A 21,877-nucleotide genomic window follows, 5' to 3' on the forward strand; every position below is an offset into this window, starting at 1 on the left:
TCCAGGTCACACCGAGCTCCCGGCGGTTCAGGGCAGCAGCGATTCTTTGTCCTCCTGCCCGGGCTGGGACACTGCAGGGCTGAGGAGCCAAAAAGCGAATTTCGGCCACAACCCCGGGATTGTACCTGGAGCGACTGGGGCGAGTCTGTGCGTGTGCAGAGCTCTCCCACCTCACTCCCATTGGGTGATAGTGCCGTCACTCGTAATTCTGGAGCGGTGATTAATCAGACTGGGGAGAAGCACCGCCCTTGGTGCCGGCCCGGTATCGCCATTGCCGGAGGGTCAGTGAGGGCTCGGGAGCGGCAGCGGCCGGAGCGCCGTGAGGCGGCGGAGCTCGGAGGCGGCGGAGCTCGGCGGTGATCGCAGCGCAGCGACCCGGGGACAGGAGAGACACCTCTGTGCTACCGACAGCAAGCGGGACGAGCCAGCGCTGCTCCGGCACCGCCTCCTGCCGAGGCAGCAGCGGCAAGGAGACCGCGGGCAGCCGCTCCCTCAGCGGCCTCAGGCCAGCGGCAACACGGCGCCACAGCCAGCGAGGGAGGGAGAGGGGAAAAGGAAGCCGCCACAGCCCCCCTGCCGCCCCCTGCATCCCCTCCATCCGCCCGCAGCGAGCCCCGAGCCCCGGCACAAGGCAGCGCGGCTCCCACCTGCGCTGGGACAGCCTCTCCGAGCTCCGCCGCCGCCTCCCCGGGCTCCGCCCGCTGCCGCCGCTCCCGGGCCGCACACACGCTCCCACCATGGCGCCGCTGCTGCCCCACTAAAGCCCTGCCTGCCTGCCTGCCTGCCTGGGGGCGACACCGGCGCCGGCCTTGTCCCCGCTCGCTGGCACCGAGCAGCAATGGCGCTGGGACAATCCCGAGTGACAGCACAGCCAGCCAAGGGCAGCGAGGCGCGGGCTCTGCACAGCGCACAGCCCAAGCCCCGCGCTCTCAGTGCCCCCCGGGCTGGCCGAGGCCAAAGCCGCACATGAGGAACAGCCCTGCAACGGGCCCGGGCCCAAGGCGCCATTGCTCTGCAAACAGCGACCAAGTTCTCCGCACCTCCCGGCCCCGCCTCGGCACGCAGCCCCCGGGGCAGCCCCACGGCCCCCACGGCAGCTCCCAGCCTCCGCCAGCCGCCCTGCAACGGCCCAGGGGGAGCAGGCCAAGGGACGCGGCTGCCGGCGCCCAGGGGACGCCAGGGACAGCGGGGGCACTTCACAAGCCTTTCCTGCAAAAGAGAAAACCATCAGCAAGGAAAAAGCAACAGCAGCGCTGGCTCCAGAGCACAGGGCCACACGAGGCCATGGCACATTGCAGTGGGGTGACGCTGGCCCCATGCCAGGCACCCAGCAGAGCTGCTCTCTCACTGCCCTGCACAGCCGCCGTGGGGAGAGAAAATTGAACCAAGGCTTCCTGAGCTGATAGAAGGACCTGGCTAAGAGATGCCTCATCAGACACCTTTGTGCACAAAACACGCTCAGAACTGACGATGTGAATTGAATTTATTGCTAACAAACATAGAGCAGGAGAAGAAGTACAATTTGACCTTATAAAACACCTTCCCCCCACCCGACGGGGATCACCTGGAATGGTAGTCACCAGGATTCTGCCCAACGGGGATCACTGGGGATCATCCACTGCAGATCTTCCCACTGGGGATGGAGTTGGAGCAGCAATGAAGCTCTTCCTGCACTCGGGACACTCGCAGGGCTTCCCTCACTGGTGCCTCCGTTGGTGCCGAGTCAAGTGAGAGCTCCTGGAGAAGCTCTTCCCACACTCCCCACACTCGTAGGGCTTTTCCCCAGTGTGGATGCGCCGGTGGGTGATGAGGTTGGAGTTTTGCTTGAAGCCCTTCCCACAGTCAGGGCAGCGGAAGGGCCTCTCCTGGGTGTGAATGCGCTCATGGCGGAGGAGGTGGGAGCTGGTCTGGAACCTCTTCCCACACTTCCCACACTCATAGGGCCTCTCCCCGGTGTGGATTATCTTGTGCTGGATCAGGTTGGAATTGCTCTTGAAGCTCTTCCCACATTCCGTGCAATCGTAGGGCTTTTCCCCAGTGTGGATCACCTGGTGTGTGATCAGGGCGGACATCCGGCTGAAGCTCTTCCCACACTTCCCACACTCATAGGGCTTTTCCCCAGTGTGGATGCGCCGGTGCCTGATGAGGGTGGAGTTTTGCTTGAAGCCCTTCCCACAGTCAGGGCAGCGGAAGGGCCTCTCCTGGGTGTGAATGCGCTCATGGAGGAGGAGACCGCAGCTGGTGTGAAACCTCTTCCCACACTTCCCACACTCATAGGGCCTCTCCCCAGTGTGGATCTTCTTGTGCTTGATCAGGGCAGAGCTGTGGCTGAAGCTCTTCCCACATTCCGTGCAATCGTAGGGCTTTTCCCCAGTGTGGATCACCTGATGCTGCATCAGGCTGGACATCTGGCTGAAGCTCTTCCCACACTTCCCACACTCATACGGCTTTTCCCCAGTGTGGATCATCTGGTGTTTGATCAGGTTGGACATCCAGCTGAAGCTCTTCCCACACTTCCCACACTCATAGGGCTTTTCCCCAGTGTGGATCATCTGGTGTTTGATCAGGTTGGACATCCAGCTGAAGCTCTTCCCACACTTCCCACACTCATAGGGCTTTTCCCCAGTGTGGATCCTCTGGTGCATGATCAGCTCAGATCTCTTCCTGAAGCTTTTCCCACAGTCCCCACACTTGTGGGGCTTCTCTCTGCCCTCAGGCTTCTCCCCCAGCTCCGAGCTCCGGCTGCATCTCCGGGCCTTTTCCTCCTCCTCCATCCGGCCACGCCTTGGCAATGACAAATCCTGCTTTGGGGGAAAAACAAGGGCTCAGCGCCTTGCCCTGGGGGTTCCTCCTGCCCAGCTCCAGCTCTGCAACTCTCCCAGGGGTTTGTGGCCATAAAAACCCCAAACCACCACCATTCACCTCAAAACCCTCACAGCATTTCCCCCTCTCTGCTCTTTGCACTTTGGCCTCCTCAGGCTCTCCCTTCCCTGCACTCATGGGGCTCCCGTGGCTCCCGGGCTTCCCTATTTTCCAGGGTCCCGCTTAGGGATGATCCGGGGGCTTTGGGGGTCCCAGGGGTCCCTTCTCCCCTCATTCTCTGCTCCGCGCTTCCAGGGATCCCAGGCTTCCCCCTTAGCCACGCTCCCCCCTCTCCAGCCTGCCGGGGCTCCCCCAGCTCCGCCATCGCCCCTCTCCGCTCACCCCACTCCGGGGCTCCCGCCCTTCCCCTCCACCGCTCTCCCGGCCGGACCCCATGCCCCATGTCCCACTCCCACCCCGACACCGGGCCGTGCCCACCTGCAGCCCCCAAAATATCCCCCAAAGCCCCACTGCCGCCTCAGCTTTGCCCTTCCGCCACATCCAAACGTTCCCCCCGCACAATCAAACCCTCCCAGCGACCCTGAACGAGATTTCGGGCTCAATCCCGGAAGCTGCGAGCTCCAAACACCCGCCCAGAAAAAACGCCGCTCGGGGACCCCCGAGACATTTGGGGCGACTTCCTCCTCCCCCTCACCTGCGGCGTGCGGAGCGCCGATGCTCCCGGGGCCGCGACAGACAAAGAGCTCCGCGCCGCTTCTGCTGCTCCTCCTCTTCCTCTCTCCAACCTCTTCCGGTTCCTCCTCTTCCTCTTTCCTCCTTCCTCCTCCCGCGGCTCCTCCTCCTTCCTCCTCCCGCCTCCTCCTCCTGCTCGGATCTCCGGCCTTTCTGCCGCTCCTTCCTCATCCCTCCTCCTCCTCCTCCATCCCTTCTCCTCCTCCCCCCAAGCCCAGCGCCCACCCTTTCCCCCCTTTTCCCCACGCCGTCGCATGCCGCGGGAGGAGCCGGGATGGAGCCGGGGCAGGTCGGGCTGGGGCAGCGCTGGGCTCCGGGCCAGGCCTGGGCGCCCCCCACGCGCCCCCTCCCCAAATTGGGCTGGCGGGAAGCGCTGGGGGCGAGGGGGGGGCGCAGGTGGGGTTGGGGTGGGGAGCGCTGGGCGCTGCGGGTCTGCCTGGGAACTGGAGAGTCATCAGCGCCGCGAGCTCGGATTGGAGAATGCCCGCAGGAGACAGGAGAGTCGTGTAAAAGTGACTTTATGGATGGACAGAGGGAGAGGCCGTGGGGCATTTGCCATGGGGCTGTAAAACGCAGCCTCCTTTTCATGCTCGTTTCTCGGCCGCATCTCCCTGTCCCTTTGCCGTCTGGCTGAGGTACTTGAAAGGTACAGACTTCCCGATCCGCCCACTGCCTGTGTCCCTTAACATGCACCCCTAGTTTGTGTGACATTCGGTATTCGTGGCTCTGGGAAGTGTTTGTTCTGCTTGTGGAAGTTCAGGAATGGAGCAGGAGCTTGGCTGAGCAGCAGTCTGTATCAATTAGTAACAATTCAAATTCACAGTGGGTTCTGGGACCTGATAGGAATTCTTAGGATTCCCAGGCGCTGCTCCATTGTGTAAGATTTGTTCTGGTGGCCGTTCATGTTTTTTTTAACATTTTTGGTGTGCTCCCTCCTGACCTTATTGAGCAGTTTTGTGTAATTTAATCACTGAATCTTTGGGTCTCAAACTGGTTTCCCTGAACTTGTGGTATGAAAAATCCCCAGTGGTTTATTACACTCTATAAAGCATCCACAATGCTAGCACATGTTGGTGTGAGGAGAGAGATGATTCCCCCCAATTTTTTAGTGAAGTTTTCCCAACATTTTCCCACTTGCTGTTGCTCTTTGCAGATGAACCAATTTGTGCTGCTGTTGGGGTTTGACCCTGACTAAACACCAGCACCCCTGCTCTCTCCTGCTGCACACGTGCCAGAGGAGGGGAAAGAACAAAACTGTAAAAACACACACCAAATTAATGAGTTAAGGGAGATAGGGCACTAGTAGGAGGACCCACGGAAGAAAGGGCAGACAGGCTTTAAACTTAAAGCTGGAAAATGATTTAATTACTTAACAGAGTCGGAGGATATATGAGAGGTAAAAATAAGCTTTTCGTACACCATTTGTTCACTCACCACCTCCCTCTTCAGCCCCCTTCCCTCTTCCCAAACCCACAGCACGGGCAGGCGGCAGGGTGAGGGGTTTGTTCTCTGCTCAGTCCATCAGGGAGAAGGGTCTTCTGCTTAGCCACGGGGTCCCTCCCACGAGAGACAGTCCTCTGGGAACTTCTTTGGCGTGCCTCTGATCTCACGAGCAACATCTCGCCCGAATTCTGCTGCAACGTGAGTCCTCTTGTCCATAAGGTGCAGACTCTGCCGAGCCGAGGCCAGGCTGCTTCCATGCCAGGAGCAAGGCCTTTCTCTCCCTTGCAAGGCCTTTTGCAGTTTTAACTGTTTAGATGAGACTCTCTCTGGATCACAGCTTCCTCCAGGCATCCACCTGCTCCTCTGGCGTGGGCTGTGGGTGGATTTCTGCACCCCTGTGGACTCCATGGGCTGCAGGAGAACCTCCTGCTCCCCCCATGGCCTTCAGCACGGCTAGCAGAGGGTTTTCAGCTGCGGCGACTGGAGCACCTCCTCCCCACCTTCTCCACTCACCTTGGTGTCTCCATGTTGTTCTCCCTTCATATGTTTTTACCCTTTCCTCCTCAAATTAAAAGCAGTGCGTTCCTACTTTTGTTTTGATTTTTTCTTAAATATGTATTCACAGAGGCAGAACTAGCACCTCTAATTGGCCCAAACCTGGCCAGCAGTATGTCCATCACCTTCAGAACCATCAGAGATTGACTGCTGGATTTGATGTAAAAACTTCCAGAGCTTTCACTCAGGACACACAGGAGCCATCTTTGTGCCACTCCCAACCCCTTAGACACCTCCTCAGCCTAGCACAACAGGTTCTGAGGGGTCCAAATTTATCCTAGATGTCAAAAAATACTTTACTGATGTTCTGGGCCAATCAAAACCACCACAACTCCCCTCTGGCCCAGTCCCTTCCCAGTCCCTCCCAGTGCCACCCAGTCCCTCTAATCCCATTCCTAGTCCATTCCCAGTCCTCCACCATCACCCTCAGTGCCCTCCCAGTGCCCTCCAACCTACTCCCCTCTCTCCCAGTCCCTCTAATCCCTGCGAGTCACTTCCAGTGCCACCACAGTGTATTCCAGTCCCTATAATCCCAACCCCATTCCATTCCCAGTCCATTCCCACACCTCCACTCTCTCTCCTAGTGCCCCCCAAGTCCCTACCACTCGACACCAAGTCCTCCCCACTACATTCCCATTCCATCCCACTCCTTTCCCAGTCCCTCCCAGTCCATAAACAATCCCTCCCAATGCCACACCACCTCTCCCAGCTCTCTCCCAGCGCCCCCCCAGCTGATCCCAGTGTCTCCCCTCTCTCTCCCAGTGCCCCCCAGCGTGTCCATCTCGCTGGTGCCCTCGAGCTCCCAGCCCGAGCCCGGCCGCCTGCTGTGCTCCGTGATGGATTTCTACCCTGCGCAGGTGCAGGTGAGGTGGTTCCAGGGCCAGCAGGAGCTCTCGGAGCAAGTGATGACCACCGACCTGCTCCCCAACGGGGACTGGACCAACCAGCTGCTGGTGCTGCTGGAAACGCACCCCCGGGGTCACCTACACCTGCCAGGTGGAGCACTTCAGCCTGGAGCAGCCCCTGAGGTGGCACTGGGGTACGGCCAGAGCCCACAGTGCCGGGGGGAGCGGGGGAGGCACTGGGGGGGCTGGCAGGGGGATTGGGCTGTGCTGGGGGGAACTGGGAGGGAGGTGGAGAGAGGCTGGTTTCTAGTGGGAGAGGGGCTTGGGGGCGTGGGAGGGCTGGGAAGGGGTTGGAAGGATGTTGGGGAGGGTGGGATGAGGTTCTGGGGGTGCTGGTGGGCACTGGGAGGGAGTTTGGGGGTGCTGGGGGAACTGGGAGGGAATTTGGGGGTGCTGGGGGAACTGGGAGGGAGTTGGAGTGAGGCTGGAGGGGCTGGAAGGAGATTGGGGATGGAAAAGCAAAGGCTGGAATGAGGTTGGTTGTGCTGGGAAGAGACTGGGAGGGACCTTGGTGAGTCCTGGTGGGGCTGGGAAGGGACTGGGAGAGGGTTTGGGGGTCCTGGGGCGGTGGGGGCAACTGGGAGGGGTTGTGGGGTGCTGAGAGGGACGGGAGGGGCTTTGGTGTGTCCTGGGGAGGCTGGGAATGGATCGGGAGGAGGTTTCAGGGGCTCCTGGGTGGGCTGGGGGCGACTGGGAGGGTGCTTGGAGGGGCTTGGGGTGTCGCTGAGAGGTTTTTGGGGGTCCTGAGCCCTGCTGACCCCCCAGAGATGCCGCCGGACGCTGCCCGCAGCAAGATGCTGACGGGGATCGGGGGCTTCGTGTTGGGCTTCGTCTTCCTGGCGCTGGGGCTCGGCTTCTACCTGCGCAAGAAGGTGAGGGGGGGTCCCGGGGGTCGTGTCCCCCCTGCCCCGGAGCGGTAGTGCTCCCCCCGGGGGCCCCCCAGCCCGGTGTCACCCCCTTTTCTCTGCCCACAGAGCTCCTGAGCCGCCGCCGGCCGCAGCCCCTCCCCGTGGCCTCGGGCCCGGCCGGGACCCCCCGCTCTGTCCCCGCGCTGATTTTGGGGGGTCGTGTGTCCCCCCAGCCCTGCTGTCACTCTGACCCCGCCCGGCAGCTCCCAGTGCTCCCAATAAAGCTTCCCAGTTGGCTCCGGTCGCGTTTCTTGGGGGGCACTGGGGAGGGACTTGGGGGGACCCCGCGGTGGGGCTGCGATTGGGGGGCAGACCTGACCCCGGGATGGATCGGGAATGGGGACCCCCGTGTGTCCCCAAGTGTCACCCCGCTCTGGGGGCCTTGGGAGGCAGCTGAACCCCGACACGGCTCCCAGCGAACCCCAAAAAAGGCGCTGAGACCCCCTGAGCCCCCCAGAACCTCCAAACCCCATAGAAAAACAGCCCCGAAAAATAGCCCCGCGAAAATGAGCCAATGGGAGAAGGCGCTGAGCGATTCTGATCCAACCCGAGCTCGCGGCGCTGATGACTCTCCAGTTCCCAGGCAGACCCGCAGCGCCCAGCGCTCCCCACCCCAACCCCACCTGCGCCCCCCCCTCGCCCCCAGCGCTTCCCGCCAGCCCAATTTGGGGAGGGGGCGCGTGGGGGACGCCCAGGCCTGGCCCGGAGCCCAGCGCTGCCCCAGCCCGACCTGCCCCGGCTCCATCCCGGCTCCTCCCGCGGCATGCGACGGCGTGGGGAAAAGGGGGGGAAAGGGTGGGCGCTGGGCTTGGGGGGAGGAGGAGAAGGGATGGAGGAGGAGGAGGAGGAATGAGGAAGGAGCGGCAGAAAGGCCGGAGATCCGAGCAGGAGGAGGCGGGAGGAGGAAGGAGGAGGAGCCGCGGGAGGAGGAAGGAGGAGAGAGGAAGAGGAGGAACAGGAAGAGGTTGGAGAGAGGAAGAGGAGGAGCAGCAGAAGGAGCGCGCAGCTCTTTGTCTGCCGCGGCCCCGGGAGCATCGGCGCCCCGCACGCCGCAGGTGAGGGGGAGGAGGAAGTCGCCCCAAATGTCTCGGGGGTCCCCGAGCGGCGTTTTTTCTGGGCGGGTGTTTGGAGCTCGCAGCTTCCGGGATTGAGCCCCAAATCTCGTTCAGGGTCGCTGGGAGGGTTTGATTGTGCGGGGGAAACGTTTGGATGTGGCGGAAGGGCAAAGCTGAGGCGGCAGTGGGGCTTTGGGGGATATTTTGGGGGCTGCAGGTGGGCACGGCCCGGTGTCGGGGTGGGAGGGGGACATGGGGCATGGGGTCCGGCCGGGAGAGCGGTGGAGGGGAAGGGCGGGAGCCCCGGAGTGGGGTGAGCGGAGAGGGGCGATGGGGGAGCTGGGGGAGCCCCGGCAGGCTGGAGAGGGGGGAGCGTGGCTAAGGGGGAAGCCTGGGATCCCTGGAAGCGCGGAGCAGAGAATGAGGGGAGAAGGGACCCCTGGGAGCCCCAAAGCCCCCGGATCATCCCTAAGCGGGACCCTGGAAAATAGGGAAGCCCGGGAGCCACGGGAGCCCCATGAGTGCAGGGAAGGGAGACCCTGAGGAGGCCAAAGTGCAAAGAGCAGAGAGGGGGAAACGCTGTGAGGGTTTTGAGGTGAATGGTGGTGGTTTGGGGTTTTTATGGACACAAACCCCTGGGAGAGTTGCAGAGCTGGAGCTGGGCAGGAGGAACCCCCAGGGCAAGGCGCTGAGCCCTTGTTTTTGCCCCAAAGCAGGATTTGTCATTGCCAAGGCGTGGCCGGATGGAGGAGGAGGAAAAGGCCCGGAGATGCAGCCGGAGCTCGGAGCTGGGGGAGAAGCCTGAGGGCAGAGAGAAGCCCCACAAGTGTGGGGAATGTGGGAAAAGCTTCAGGTGGAGATCTCAGCTGATCGTGCACCAGATGATCCACACAGGGGAAAAGCCCTATGAGTGTGGGAAGTGTGGGAAGAGCTTCAGCCGGATGTCCGCCCTGATGCGGCACCAGGTGACCCACACTGGGGAAAAGCCCTACAATTGTGGGGAATGTGGGAAGAGCTTCAGCCAGATGTCACACCTGGTGCAGCACAAGAAGATCCACACTGGGGAGAGGCCCTATGAGTGTGGGAAGTGTGGGAAGAGGTTTCACACCAGCTCCCATCTCCTCCTCCATGAGCGCATTCACACCCAGGAGAGGCCCTTCCGCTGCCCTGACTGTGGGAAGGGCTTCAAGCACAACTCCACCCTCATCACCCACCGGCGCATCCACACTGGGGAAAAGCCCTACGAGTGTGACGAGTGTGGGAAGAGCTTCTCAGACATGTCTAACTTGGCTCAGCACCAACGGAAGCACCATTGAGGGAAGCCCTGCGAGTGTCCCGAGTGCAGGAAGAGCTTCACTGCTGCTCCAACTCCATCCCCAGTGGGAAGATCTGCAGTGGATGATCCCCAGTGACCCCAGCTGTGCAGAGCCCTGGTGATCCGTGCTGCTGGTGATCTGTGTGGCAAAGACACCTGGCTGGTGGCTCCACACCCTCCTGGCTCCCCGTGGGCACCTGGATGAAGGCAGGGCCAGGAATGTCCATGGGAATTCCTGGGGACATCAGAAATCCCCTGGGGAGAGCGGATTTGTTGCCTTTCCACCCCAGAAAATCTCTCCTTTTGTGTTCAGTTATATCATTTCTTGGCATGAGGCAACACTGGATGGCCTTGGAGGTATTTTCCTTAGTCTCAGGGATTCCATGGTTCTGATTGTCTCTCACCCAGTGGCATCTTTCACAGCCAAATGGTTCTGAATTGGGGTAAAGACCAAGATTTTGGGGTGGAAACCTCCAAAAATGTTCTTCCCTCCCACCCAACCACATGGATCCTCAGCAGGCACAGACATGAAAATCCTTTTCTTTCGAGTTTGGTCTTGTTTTCATTTCAATCCTTCAAAACACCTGAATTTGGGGTAAAAATGAAGATATTGAGGTGTGACATGGGTGGGACATTGGGGTCACAGCTGTTATGATCCAAACATTAAGGTTCTTTGGAAATACCTCTGCCCGAATTAAGGTGCAAACGAGACCACATGCCAGTCAGTAGTGTAGGTTTTATTTGATAGTAAATATGAGAGAAAGTGGGAGGAAAAGAGAGGAGAAGAGAAGTAGGAAAAGAGGTGAGGGGGACAGAAAGAGGGAGAAAGAAAACATCACCATCCGTGGATCCCAACGATGTCACATTGATCTTCTCCAGCTGCTCTTCTCAGTGGTGGTTTTCCCCCCAAAAAGCACAGAGTGCCAAGGGTTAATATCCACTCAGGCCAGGTGACAATGTCCAGCATGTCCCCCCGGGGCAGGGGACAGTCTCTAGCAGCAGACTCTGCTTGCATCACCTGCACTGCTGTGGTGCAAGGCCTGGCATTTGGGGGTCTGTGATGGATTGTGACTCCCCTCAGCTCCTCTCACGTCAAAGTCCTGATTTGATGTCGAACTGCTCCAGCAGCGTGCGGTGGAGATTTTTGGGGGTTCTGTGCCGTTTTGGGGGATTTTTGTGTCCTTCTTGGGGTTTCTGGGTCATTTTTGGGGGGGTTCTGGGTCACCTTTTGGGGTTTCTGTCTCACTTTTGGGTTTTTGTCATGTCATTTTTGGTTTTTTTTTATCATTTTGGGGGTCTCAAGTGTCACTTTTGGGGATTTCTGTGTCACTTTTGGGGATTTCTGTGTCATTTTTTGGGGTTTCTTTGTCGGTTTTTGGGGTTCTGTGTCACTTTTTGGGATTTCTCTTCCATTTTTGGGGTTTTCTCTGCCTTTTTTGGGGTCTCACTGTCCCATTGGAGGTTTCCCATCGTCACTTTTTGAGTCTCCATGTCACTTTTTGGGGTTTCTGTGTCACTTTTTGGGGTTTTTTTCTGCAATTTTTGGGGTTTCAGTGTCGTTTTTTGGGGTTTCTGTGTCACTTTGTGGTGGGGTTGGGGGTTCCACAGCTGGGCAGTTTGTGTAAACCTGGCTTCTGCTGATGCCTGATGGGTTTTTGTCCTTTTTCGTTGTACTTTTATACTCTTTTTATATCCTTTTTACCCTTTCCCATTCCTGTACCTTTTACTCTCTGTATCTCAGCCCCACATGTTTATAACCCTTGTGCTCCAGCCTCGTTCAGAATTCTGTGGAGAAGACGAAACAATCTCCACAATTTCAAGAGCATGAGGCACCAGCCTTGAAAGAGCTTTATGACTGGGACATGTTTCTGTAAACTAATTTGTAACTTTTTTGGGGGGGGGGAGGTAATTTGAATAAGGGGGCAATTACTTCATTTGTTAGGTTTCTCATTGGGGAATTTTAGATAGGGATGTTAATCAGTGAAGTCCATAAATTGCAAACCCGTGATATTGTCGCTCTCTTTCCGTCGTGGTGCACCTGGGATCCTATTAAACCAAGGGAATACCCTTTTCCTACACTGCGGGGTCTGTGCTCAATCTTTCCCAGCATTTTAGGCATCACAGTGAGCTGTGCTCTGCCCCCACCCCAAACTCAGCCAGGGATGATTCTCAGAGCAGCTGGTGGCTTTGGATTTGTGTGTGCATTCCTTTCCCTCAGCCTGAGATGAGTGAACAATAGGTTTCCCTTTATGGGATCTCAGCAGTTTGACTCTCAGTCCAAAGTCCCAGTCAGGTATCTTCAGGGAGGATTTTTGATTGTAGCTTCTTTGTACACTTTTTGTTATAATGAGCAAACCTTTGTATCGATGTTTGAGGCGTGAGATATTTCAGTGTCTGATAACAGCCATGGTGGGACATTGGGGACACAGCCAGGGTGGGACATTGGGGACACAGCCAGGGTGGGACATTGGGGACACAGCCAGGGAGGGACACTGGGGACACAGACAGGGAGGGCAAAGGCAGGCAGAGCTGTTCCCGTCCAAACCTGCACCCAAAAATCCCCAAATTCAGGGATTTCTCCCAGAAAAAAGCTGCCAGGAGCTGCCTGAATGGAGGGAAAGGGGCGATGGGACATTTAAAAGAGTTGAATTGGGTTTGACACCCCTGGAATTGGGTTTGGTCCTCCTGGAACTGGATTGGATTGACTGGGAATTGGGCTGGATTTACCTGGAATTCGGTTTGATCCACCTGGAACTGGATTTGGTTTACCTGGAATGGGGTTGACTCGACCTGGAATTGGGTTTGACCCCCCTGGAATTTGTTTTGACTCACCTGGAGCTGGGTTGGATCAATCTGGGATTCAGTTGGATTTACCTGGAATTGGGTTGGATTTACATTGAATTTACCCGTAAAGATTTTGTTGTTTGGGCTGATTATACTCGGGCTGTGCTCCAAAAACAAAAGGAAACACTGGTAATTCTGGCTCTGGGCTTGGCAGGTCCCAGGGTTCTTTTGAATTATTCACTTCTGAGAGCCAAAATCTTTCCCAAGGTGTTCCACCACAATTCCCAGTGGCTCAGGGAGGAGTCACTGCCAATTTTGCTGAACAGATCAGTGATGTGAGCCAAGGATGGCCCAGCTGCTAGCGAGGAGTCACAGCCATGGAGCTGCTAAATCAGGATCCCAAAATTCACTGTGGGACAGAGCCTGAGCTCTGTGGGACACACGTGGGACAGAAGGGTTTGGGACACCAGAGGAGCCACTGACTGAGCTCACTCCTGTTGTACAGTGGGACAGGAAATCACCTTTGAAATTCAAAATCCTGCTGTGCTTCTGTTGGGCTCCAAAATCAGAAACACTCCAGACAATCACAAGAAGTTTATTCTAGCCTGGCTATGTTTAAAGGCAAGCCTGACTGAGAACCCAGACTGGAAACAACACAGAAAGAAGTAACTTTTTTTTGTCAACAGAAGATGCATTGCAGGATTTGCACTGACCACCCTGAATGAGGTTATTTAATCTAATGCTCTGCTCTGCCATGAGTTGTTTCAGCACAGAAGGACTAAATGGTTGCTTTAACATGGACATTGCAACTGAGGGACAGAAAAGTAAAGATCTGCAGGGATTGTAAGTGTGGTTTGCCTTAGTGCACTCTGAGCAGAGAGAGCTTTGTTATCAGCAGAGTTCATGTTGATCTAAGACTACAGGAAGAGCAAAACCAGCTGAAGTTTCCGTTCTGCACTGCAGAGCACAGCAGAGAGCCAAACAGGATGAAAATAATGAAATTACTTGGCTCCCAGGGCCAAAAACAGCCGCAGAGAGGAGGAGCACACATTTTTGTTTCACAGATCACTCTGCCAGTTATTAAACCACCATTCCACATGGTGCCAGAGATTGTCAGTGAACTGTGAAAAGTGTTAAATTCCAGACAGGTTCTGAGACAGGGATTTGCTCCAAAATGAAGAAGGAATAACTTTGTATCTGCAATTGGATACATTTTTTAAAAATTGGTTTCGGGTATATTGTAATCGACATGGGGCAGGTTTGGAGTGATGTTAGATACATTGTAATTGAAGATGGTTATATTGTAATTGAACTTGGATACACTGTAATTGCAACATCTGTCTGCTCTGGGTGTGTCATCATCCCACGGCAGAGTCCCTGTGACACTTTGGGCTGGGACTGCTCCAAAAAGACACAGAATCACACAAAAAGCGGAGACTTGATCAAGAACAGACAATAGGAACTTTCAGTTCCCCTAAAGGTGCTGGATAGAGCTTAAAGATTAGGAAGCAGAGAGATAAAAGGGGATAAAGGTATGCAAAGAGGATGATAAACATAGATGAAATCAGGGCAGGAACAGAGAAAGAGAATTACAGTGAGGTTGGGCAAGTTATGCAACGAGAAGCAATTTCGAGGAAAGCTGAGCTTTCCTCCAAACATCAGTGAGTGCAATCACCAGAAACTCCTTTAGATGGCCCTCCAGGACCACAAAAGGACTCTGAGCAGGAGGTGGATGGATGGAAAGGAGCACGAGGAAAGGTTTATGAATTAGCCAGGAAGTGTTTAGTAATGAATATGTGTGATCCGCGTGGAACAAATACCCCATTCGGAAGTTTTACCCCACACACTAGATTAAAGAAGAGATCCTCGGGGTTTGTTCAGCACTGATAAAGAAAAAACGGCTGCTTTCAAATGCTTCAAATTAGAAGCATTGCTAGAAAGCTCATTTTCTGGCTGATTTTGGTATCATGGTCACAGAGAGGAATCCCTGTCCTGCTCCAGCCTGGGGTCTCTCCCAGGGGACACAACCCCTCAGAAAAGGCTGCTCAGGCGGGGATCCCCACAGGCCCAAAAATCCCGAGGTTCTGCGGGGACTTCCCACCGCCTCTCTCACGCATCTCCTGCTCCACCCTCTGGGCTCCTGCCGGGGCTGCAGGGAGCTCTCTGCTCCATCCCGGACTCACCCACAGCGGTTCCCTGGCCTCCTGCCCGGCCCGGGACTTTCCGGAGCCATTGCGAACAGACATTTGGAAGGAAGATCCGCGGAGCGCCGCTTCCCTCAGGGAAACTCCGCCTACCGTGCAAAGCCCGCCCCTCGCTCCCATTGGCTGATTTTCCCGCCCGAAGCCAGCGTCTAGAGCTCATTGGCTGATTCGCCGATTAGAAAGCCCGCCCTAGCTTCGATTGGCTGATTCTGCCGCCACTCCTCGATCTCGAGCTCTGATTGGCCAGAGAGGCTCTGAGGGACGATCTCCCTCAGCCCCACATCGCTTTGATTTCCCCCAAAAAGCCAAAATCTCCCCAAACCCCTTGGGCTGAGCAGAGGAACGGACAGCGTTTGGGCAGAAAACTCCCAAATCGTTGTTCCCCAGGCTGGGAAGGACAAACGGAACCCAACTGATTTGGGAGCTCCCAGCAGCTCCTCTCTGCCGGCCCAGCTGAAGGCCTCGCTGGCTGCTGGAGGCTGCACGGGCAGACTGGGAGCACTGGGAGCACTGGGAAGAGGCTCTGGCTCGGCTGAAGCCCCCGGGGCAGGAGCAGCAGGGCAAGGGACAGGGCTGCAGGTGCTGAGGGGACACGAGGGACAGCACGGCCTTGATTAGCATTTCTTACGAAAGTAATAAAGTAATGAAGGAAATAACAACAACAACATTTACACTATAAATACTGATGGAGGTCGCACAAGGACCTCTCAGCGAATGCTCTGAGTTGGAAGGGACCCACAAGGACGCAGTCCAACCCTTAAGGGAATGGCCCCTGTGGGGTCAAATCATGACTTTGGTATTATCAGAACCTTACCCCAGCCAAGGTCACATTCATAAGGCAGCAAAGGTTTCACAGCTGAATCCACAGGGACATACAAATATATATGTACCTGGTTAGTAAACATACAGAGTGCAAGAGAAACATGACTTTTGTGAAGCTTTCAGAATTACAAAAGAACCCCCAGGCTCAGCCCAGGCAGCCACACATCTGTTTTCTCATCATCTCCTCTTCCTGCAGGTTCATCTCCTGCAGAACAGGCAGTGATGTGACCCTGAGGATCAGTGCAAGGCAGACACTGCAGCTGAGGAAGGAAATCCCCATGCTGGGGGGATGAGGTGAAGCTGAGACAGCCCAGCACAGAAAATATCCTTCCTCCATTCCCCATTAGAGGTGGGTTTGGGCTCTGCTGCAGATACACTGCATCTCATTTGAACAGATTGCACTCCCGAGATAATTCTCAGCCAGGTGCACACACCCTGCATTGCCCAGCACAGGAACCCTGCAGGGAGGAGCAGAGACATTGCTGGAACCTCAGGGGAACACATTGTGCCCCTGTGCCCCCAAAGCTCTGCCTGTGCCCCCAGGCCATGCCTGTGCCCCCGGGCTCTGCCTGTGCCCCCAGGCCATGCCTGTGCCCCCCAGGCCATGCCTGTGCCCCCAAAGCTCTGCCTGTGCCCCCCAGGCTCTGCCTGTGCCCCCCAGGCTCTGCCTGTGCCCCCAGGCCCTGCCTGTGCCCCCCAGGCCCTGCCTGTGCCCCCCAGGACTCACGAGGAGCTGAAGTTGCTGCCATCCACCCACTGCAGCCGCTGGCCCTGTCTGTGCAGCCCGAGCCAGTAATCAACATTCCTGCTGAGGCGGAACAGGAACTCCTGGCAAGGAGAGAGGAGCAAACAATGGACTCCTAGCCCAGGAGCACCCCAGGGTCCCCTTCGCCTTCCCAAACCCCCCAAACCCCTCACTCACCATTTCCTTGTCAGTGAGCACAGCCAGGGAAGCCTCGAGCTCGGAGCACCGAGCCTTAGCCTGATCCCAGGAGAGACGATGCCTCGAGAGGAAGTAGCAGATCCCGTTGTACCCAACCCAGCCATGGGGACAGGCCAGCAGCACCCGAGCTGCAGGGTTAACTGGAGTAACTGGAGTCTCTCTGTGTATTCTCCCTGCAGAGGGAAATGGAGAAGAATGTCTGAGGATTCTCCCCTCAGGCAGCAGTGAGCCAGCAGTGCCCCGAGGGGTTGGGCTGAGGCTGCTGCTCCTCCCTTACCTGACACAGCAGCCAAGGACACCCCCAGAGCCACAACCAGGGCTAGGAGCACAACCAGCACCACGATAAACTTGAGGTGGGATCTGATCCTCTGGCCTGGAGCTGGAAAGAGCAGTTCGTCGTGAGGATGGAGCTGTCCTGAGCAGGCTCAGCCCTCACATCTCCCACCCGACGCCCAGGGAAGAGAGGAGGAACCCTCAGCCTGTGTGCCACTCACTGAGCTGGCAGCAGGAGAGACAAGGGAATGGGGACAGACCCAGGGACAAGGGACACAGACAGTGACAGGGGACACAGACAGGGACAAGGGACACAGACAGGGACAGGGGACAGCTACGGCTGAACTGCCCAGGCCCAGGCATGTCAGTCCCAGCAGAGCACCAGGTCTCTTCCAGAGCCCTGGACACAGCCACACCCTGCCAGCCCTGTGCTCCTGGACTGACACTGTCCCCTTCCTAGAGGCCACCCGTGAGGGTTCTTTTCAGTTCATTCCTGGTTGCTGAAGTGCTGTGGACTTCCAGCAGATCCTTCACACTCCAGTCACACGGGGTCGTGTGTCCCCCCAGCCCTGCTGTCACTTTGACCCTGCACGGCTGCTCCCAGTGCTCCCAATAAAGCTTCCCAGTTGGCTCCGGTCGCGTTTCTTGGGGGGCACTGGGGAGGGACTTGGGGGGACCCCGCGGTGGGGCTGTGACTGGGGGACAGACCTGACCCCGGGATGGATCGGGAATGGGGACCCCCCTGTGTCCCCAAGTGTCACCCCGCTCTGGGGGCCTTGGGAGGCAGCTGAACCCCGACACGGCACACAGCGAACCCCAAAAAAGGCGCTGACACCCCCTGAGCCCCCCAGAACCTCCAAACCCCATAGAAAAACAGCCCCGAAAAATAGCCCCGCGAAAATGAGCCAATGGGAGAAGGCGCTGAGCGATTCTGATCCAATCCGAGCTCGCGGCGCTGATGACTCTCCAGTTCCCAGGCAGACCCGCAGCGCCCAGCGCTCCCCACCCCAACCCCACCTGCGCCCCCCCTCGCCCCCAGCGCTTCCCCCCAGCCCAATTTGGGGAGGGGGCGCGTGGGGGGCGCCCAGGCCTGGCCCGGAGCCCAGCGCTGCCCCAGCCCGACCTGCCCCGGCTCCATCCCGGCTCCTCCCGCGGCATGCGACGGCGTGGGGAAAAGGGGGGGAAAGGGTGGGCGCTGGGCTTGGGGGGAGGAGAAGAAGGGATGGAGGAGGAGGAGGAGGGATGAGGAAGGAGCGGCAGAAAGGCCGGAGATCCGAGCAGGAGGAGCCGCGGGAGGAGGAAGGAGGAAAGAGGAAGAGGAGGAACCGGAAGAGGTTGGAGAGAGGAAGAGGAGGAGCAGCAGAAGCAGCGCGCAGCTCTTTGTCTGTCGCGGCCCCGGGAGCATCGGCGCCCCGCACGCCGCAGGTGAGGGGGAGGAGGAAGTCGCCCCAAATGTCTCGGGGGTCCCCGAGCGGCGTTTTTTCTGGGCGGGTGTTTGGAGCTCGCAGCTTGCGGGATTGAGCCCCAAATCTCGTTCAGGGTCGCTGGGAGGGTTTGATTGTGCGGGGGGAACGTTTGGATGTGGCGGAAGGGCAAAGCTGAGGCGGCAGTGGGGCTTTGGGGGATATTTTGGGGGCTGCAGGTGGGCACGGCCCGGTGTCGGGGTGGGAGGGGGACATGGGGCATGGGGTCCGGCCGGCAGAGCGGTGGAGGGGAAGGGCGGGAGCCCCGGAGTGGGGTGAGCGGAGAGGGGCGATGGCGGAGCTGGGGGAGCCCCGGCAGGCTGGAGAGGGGGGAGCGTGGCTAAGGGGGAAGCCTGGGATCCCTGGAAGCACGGAGCAGAGAATGAGGGGAGAAGGGACCCCTGGGACCCCCAAAACCCCCGGATCATCCCTAAGCGGGACCCTGGAAAATAGGGAAGCCCGGGAGGCACGGGAGCCCCATGAGTGCAGGGAAGGGAGACCCTGAGGAGGCCAAAGTGCAAAGAGCAGAGAGGGGAAAATCCTGTTAGGGTTTTAGGTGAATGGTGGTGGTTTGGGGTTTTTATGGACACAAACCCCTGGGAGAGTTGCAGAGCTGGAGCTGGGCAGGAGGAACCCCCAGGGCAAGGCGCTGAGCCCTTGTTTTTCCCCCAAAGCAGGATTTGTCATTGCCAAGGCGTGGCCGGATGGAGGAGGAGGAAAAGGCCCGGAGATGCAGCTGGAGCTCGGAGCTGGGGGAGAAGCCTGAGGGCAGAGAGAAGCCCCACAAGTGTGGGGAATGTGGGAAAAGCTTCAGGTGGAGATGTCAGCTGATCCGGCACCAGAGGATCCACACTGGGGAAAAGCCCTATGAGTGTGGGGAGTGTGGGAAGAGCTTCAGCCAGATGTCCAACCTGATGCGGCACCAGGTGATCCACTCTGGGGAAAAACCCTATGATTGCGAAGAATGTGGGAAGAGCTTCAGCGACAGCTCCTTGCTGATCAAGCACAAGAAAATCCACTCAGGAGAAAAGCCCTACGAGTGTGGGAAGTGTGGGAAGAGCTTCAGCCGGATGTCCAACCTGATGCGGCACCAGGTGATCCACACTGGGGAAAAGCCCTACGATTGCACAGAATGTGGGAAGAGCTTCAACCACAGCTCCAACCTGATCCAGCACAAGAAGATCCACACTGGGGAGAGGCCCTATGGGTGTCCCAAGTGTGGGATGAGGTTTCAGACCAGCTCCCATCTCCTCCTCCATGAGCGCATTCACACCCAGGAGAGGCCCTTCCGCTGCCCTGACTGTGGGAAGGGCTTCAACCGAAACTCCCACCTCATCACCCACCGGCGCATCCACACTGGGGAAAAGCCCTACGAGTGTGGGAAGTGTGGGAAGAGCTTCAGGGAGATGTCCACCCTGATGCGGCACCAGGTGATCCACACTGGGGAAAAGTCCTACGAGTGTCCCGAGTGTGGGAAGAGCTTCTCACAGAGGTCTGCCTTGACCCGACACCAGAAGAGGCACAAGTGAAGGAAGGCCTTCTGAGTTAGGGTAAAATAGAAATTATTAATTTAAAAGAGCTGGAAGTTCGATAATAATAACTTTTGAACTGATTTAGAAGGCCAGGGATTGGATAATGAATTACAAAGATTTGCCTGCTGGAGACGATTTATTATTTGCTTAATGATTTTCTGCCTACCTAGTATTGGGGAGGATAGAGAGAAGAGAGCCAAATAATTGAGAAAAACCACTGAGTGTATCCGACCATCCTGCCCTTGGACCCCAGGACTGGTACGAGTTGGTTCTCAGGCTTGGACTTGGACCAAGAACCAAGGAAGCATGCGCAAGGGAGCAAGGTGAAGAGTTCATTTTGAGGAAGACTATTGATTACCTCGTCATTAACCATTTGGGACCCTTGCCCATAATTAATCTGAGACACAGCGCTTGCGCGAGCATATTTAGATGAACTTTGAACTCATTATAATATGAAGCAGGGATAGGTAATTAATATGTATAGGGGCTTTGTCTAACTTTATGCATAAGTAACCTGTAACCTGATGTAAACCTCCTGAAGTGTTGCTGAGGGTGTGCATGCCTTTGGAGGGGCTACCCCCCATGCACCCCAGCTGGAATAAACACATACCTACTTCATAACTATCTGAGTTGTGGAGTCAATTCCGTGCTTCAGTACAGACTGCTGCTCAGCCAAGCTCCTGCTCCATTCCTGAACTTCCACAAGCAGAACAAACACTTCCCAGAGCCACGAATACCGAATGTCACACAAACTAGGGGTGCATATTAAGGGACACAGACAGTGGGCGGATCGGGAAGTCTGTACCTTCCAAGTACCTCAGACAGTGTGTTGGAAAATATACCAGTTTAAATATTTCCTATAAATTTTGTCAAGGGGTTTGTTTGTTTGGTTTTTTACCCAGGGAAAAGGAATTTTAAGATTTTTTTCCAAGACATTTTTCTGCCCTGTGAGGTCTGATGAGCTCAACATAACTACAGACTAGGAGGAGCCCAAAAGACAAAAGGCCATCAGCAGCCATTAACGAACATCAGCTCCAAACCTCACCCCTGGCTGTTTGGAGACACCTTGTCTGGCTAAAGAGAGATAAGAAGGAAAACCTAATTAATATCAGAAGAGAAGCAATCTGGATCCAATACGAAACCATAGATTAGAAAATGAACAACATGGAACCAATTAAGAATGACCAAAAACCCTGCTATGAGTTTTGACTGTAAAAAATACCTAAAACATCTTCCAAAACTTATGTGCCATAGAACGATTCTCTCTAGAAACCCGGGATCTGTGTATATGGGGTGATTCCCGTGGTACATCCTGGCCAGAACAACATCCTGCTCAGATAATAAAGTAACGCCTTGACTCTCTAACATTAAAAATCTTGTTGAAAGGTTTTTGTTTTTCCTGCAAGTACGGTGACAAGAGGGCAAAGGGACAATGAAACGCAGCCGGGGAAACGAGCATAGAAAGGAGGCTGCGTTTTACAGCCCCATGGCAAATGCCCCACGGCCTCTCCCTCTGTCCATCCCTAAAGTCACTTTCACACGACTCCTCTGTCTCCTGCGGCCACACAAACCTCTGGCCACGCGGATTTTCCCGCACACTGCCGCCGACAGCGCAGCCACCTCTGTGCTACCGACAGCGAGCGGGACGAGCCAGCGCTGCTCCGGCACCGCCTCCTGCCGAGGCAGCAGCGGCAAGGAGACCGCGGGCAGCCGCTCCCTCAGCGGCCTCAGGCCAGCGGCAACACGGCGCCACAGCCAGGGAGGGAGGGAGGGAGGGAGACGGGAGAAGGAAGCCGCCACAGCCCCCCGGCCGCCCCCTGCATCCCCTCCATCCGCCCGCAGCGAGCCCCGAGCCCCGGCACAAGGCAGCGCGGCTCCCACCTGCGCTGGGACAGCCTCTCCGAGCTCCGCCGCCGCCTGCCCGGGCTCCGCCCGCTGCCGCCGCTCCCGGGCCGCACACACGCTCCCACCATGGCGCCGCTGCTGCCCCACTAAAGCCCTGCCTGCCTGCCTGCCTGCCTGGGGGCGACACCGGCGCCGGCCTTGTCCCTGCTCGCTGGCACCGAGCAGCAATGGCGCTGGGACAATCCCGAGTGACAGCACAGCCAGCCAAGGGCAGC

General features: G+C 57.2%; 4 protein-coding genes and 1 pseudogene across 5 annotated transcripts in view; 1 reads left to right on the plus strand and 4 right to left on the minus strand.

The window, feature by feature from the left end:
• LOC146421350 (uncharacterized) overlaps nt 1-2,811 on the minus strand; it is an 8,925-nt gene extending 6,114 nt beyond the window's left edge. The window contains exon 1 of the mRNA XM_085047536.1: nt 1,702-2,811. Within this exon, the coding sequence (XP_084903662.1) occupies nt 1,702-2,774 (1,073 nt within the window). The 5' untranslated portion in view covers nt 2,775-2,811. The remainder of the gene's footprint in view (nt 1-1,701) is intronic.
• Nucleotides 1-3,619, minus strand: part of LOC146421343 (uncharacterized) — a 95,707-nt gene extending 92,088 nt beyond the window's left edge. The window contains exon 1 of the mRNA XM_085047426.1: nt 3,518-3,619. The gene's annotated coding sequence lies outside the window, so the exon portion shown is untranslated. The remainder of the gene's footprint in view (nt 1-3,517) is intronic.
• LOC146421346 (uncharacterized) overlaps nt 1-21,877 on the minus strand; it is a 60,251-nt pseudogene that overhangs the window by 36,049 nt on the left and 2,325 nt on the right. The window lies entirely within an intron of this gene.
• The window catches only part of LOC146421347 (uncharacterized), a 53,854-nt gene that overhangs the window by 30,307 nt on the left and 1,670 nt on the right, over nt 1-21,877 (minus strand). The gene's annotated exons all lie outside the window — the stretch shown is intronic.
• On the plus strand, nt 9,069-20,001 carry LOC146421352 (uncharacterized). Its single transcript, XM_085047543.1, has 3 exons — nt 9,069-9,727; nt 17,304-17,312; nt 18,998-20,001. Exons 1-3 carry the CDS (start codon nt 9,165-9,167, stop codon nt 19,752-19,754), a joined length of 1,329 nt encoding a protein of 442 aa, XP_084903669.1. The 5' UTR covers nt 9,069-9,164; the 3' UTR covers nt 19,755-20,001.

This window comes from Lichenostomus cassidix, unplaced genomic scaffold, assembly GCF_008360975.1.
Source record: "Lichenostomus cassidix isolate B80296 unplaced genomic scaffold, HeHo_3.0 HiC_scaffold_33, whole genome shotgun sequence".
Lineage (NCBI taxonomy): Eukaryota > Metazoa > Chordata > Aves > Passeriformes > Meliphagidae > Lichenostomus > Lichenostomus cassidix.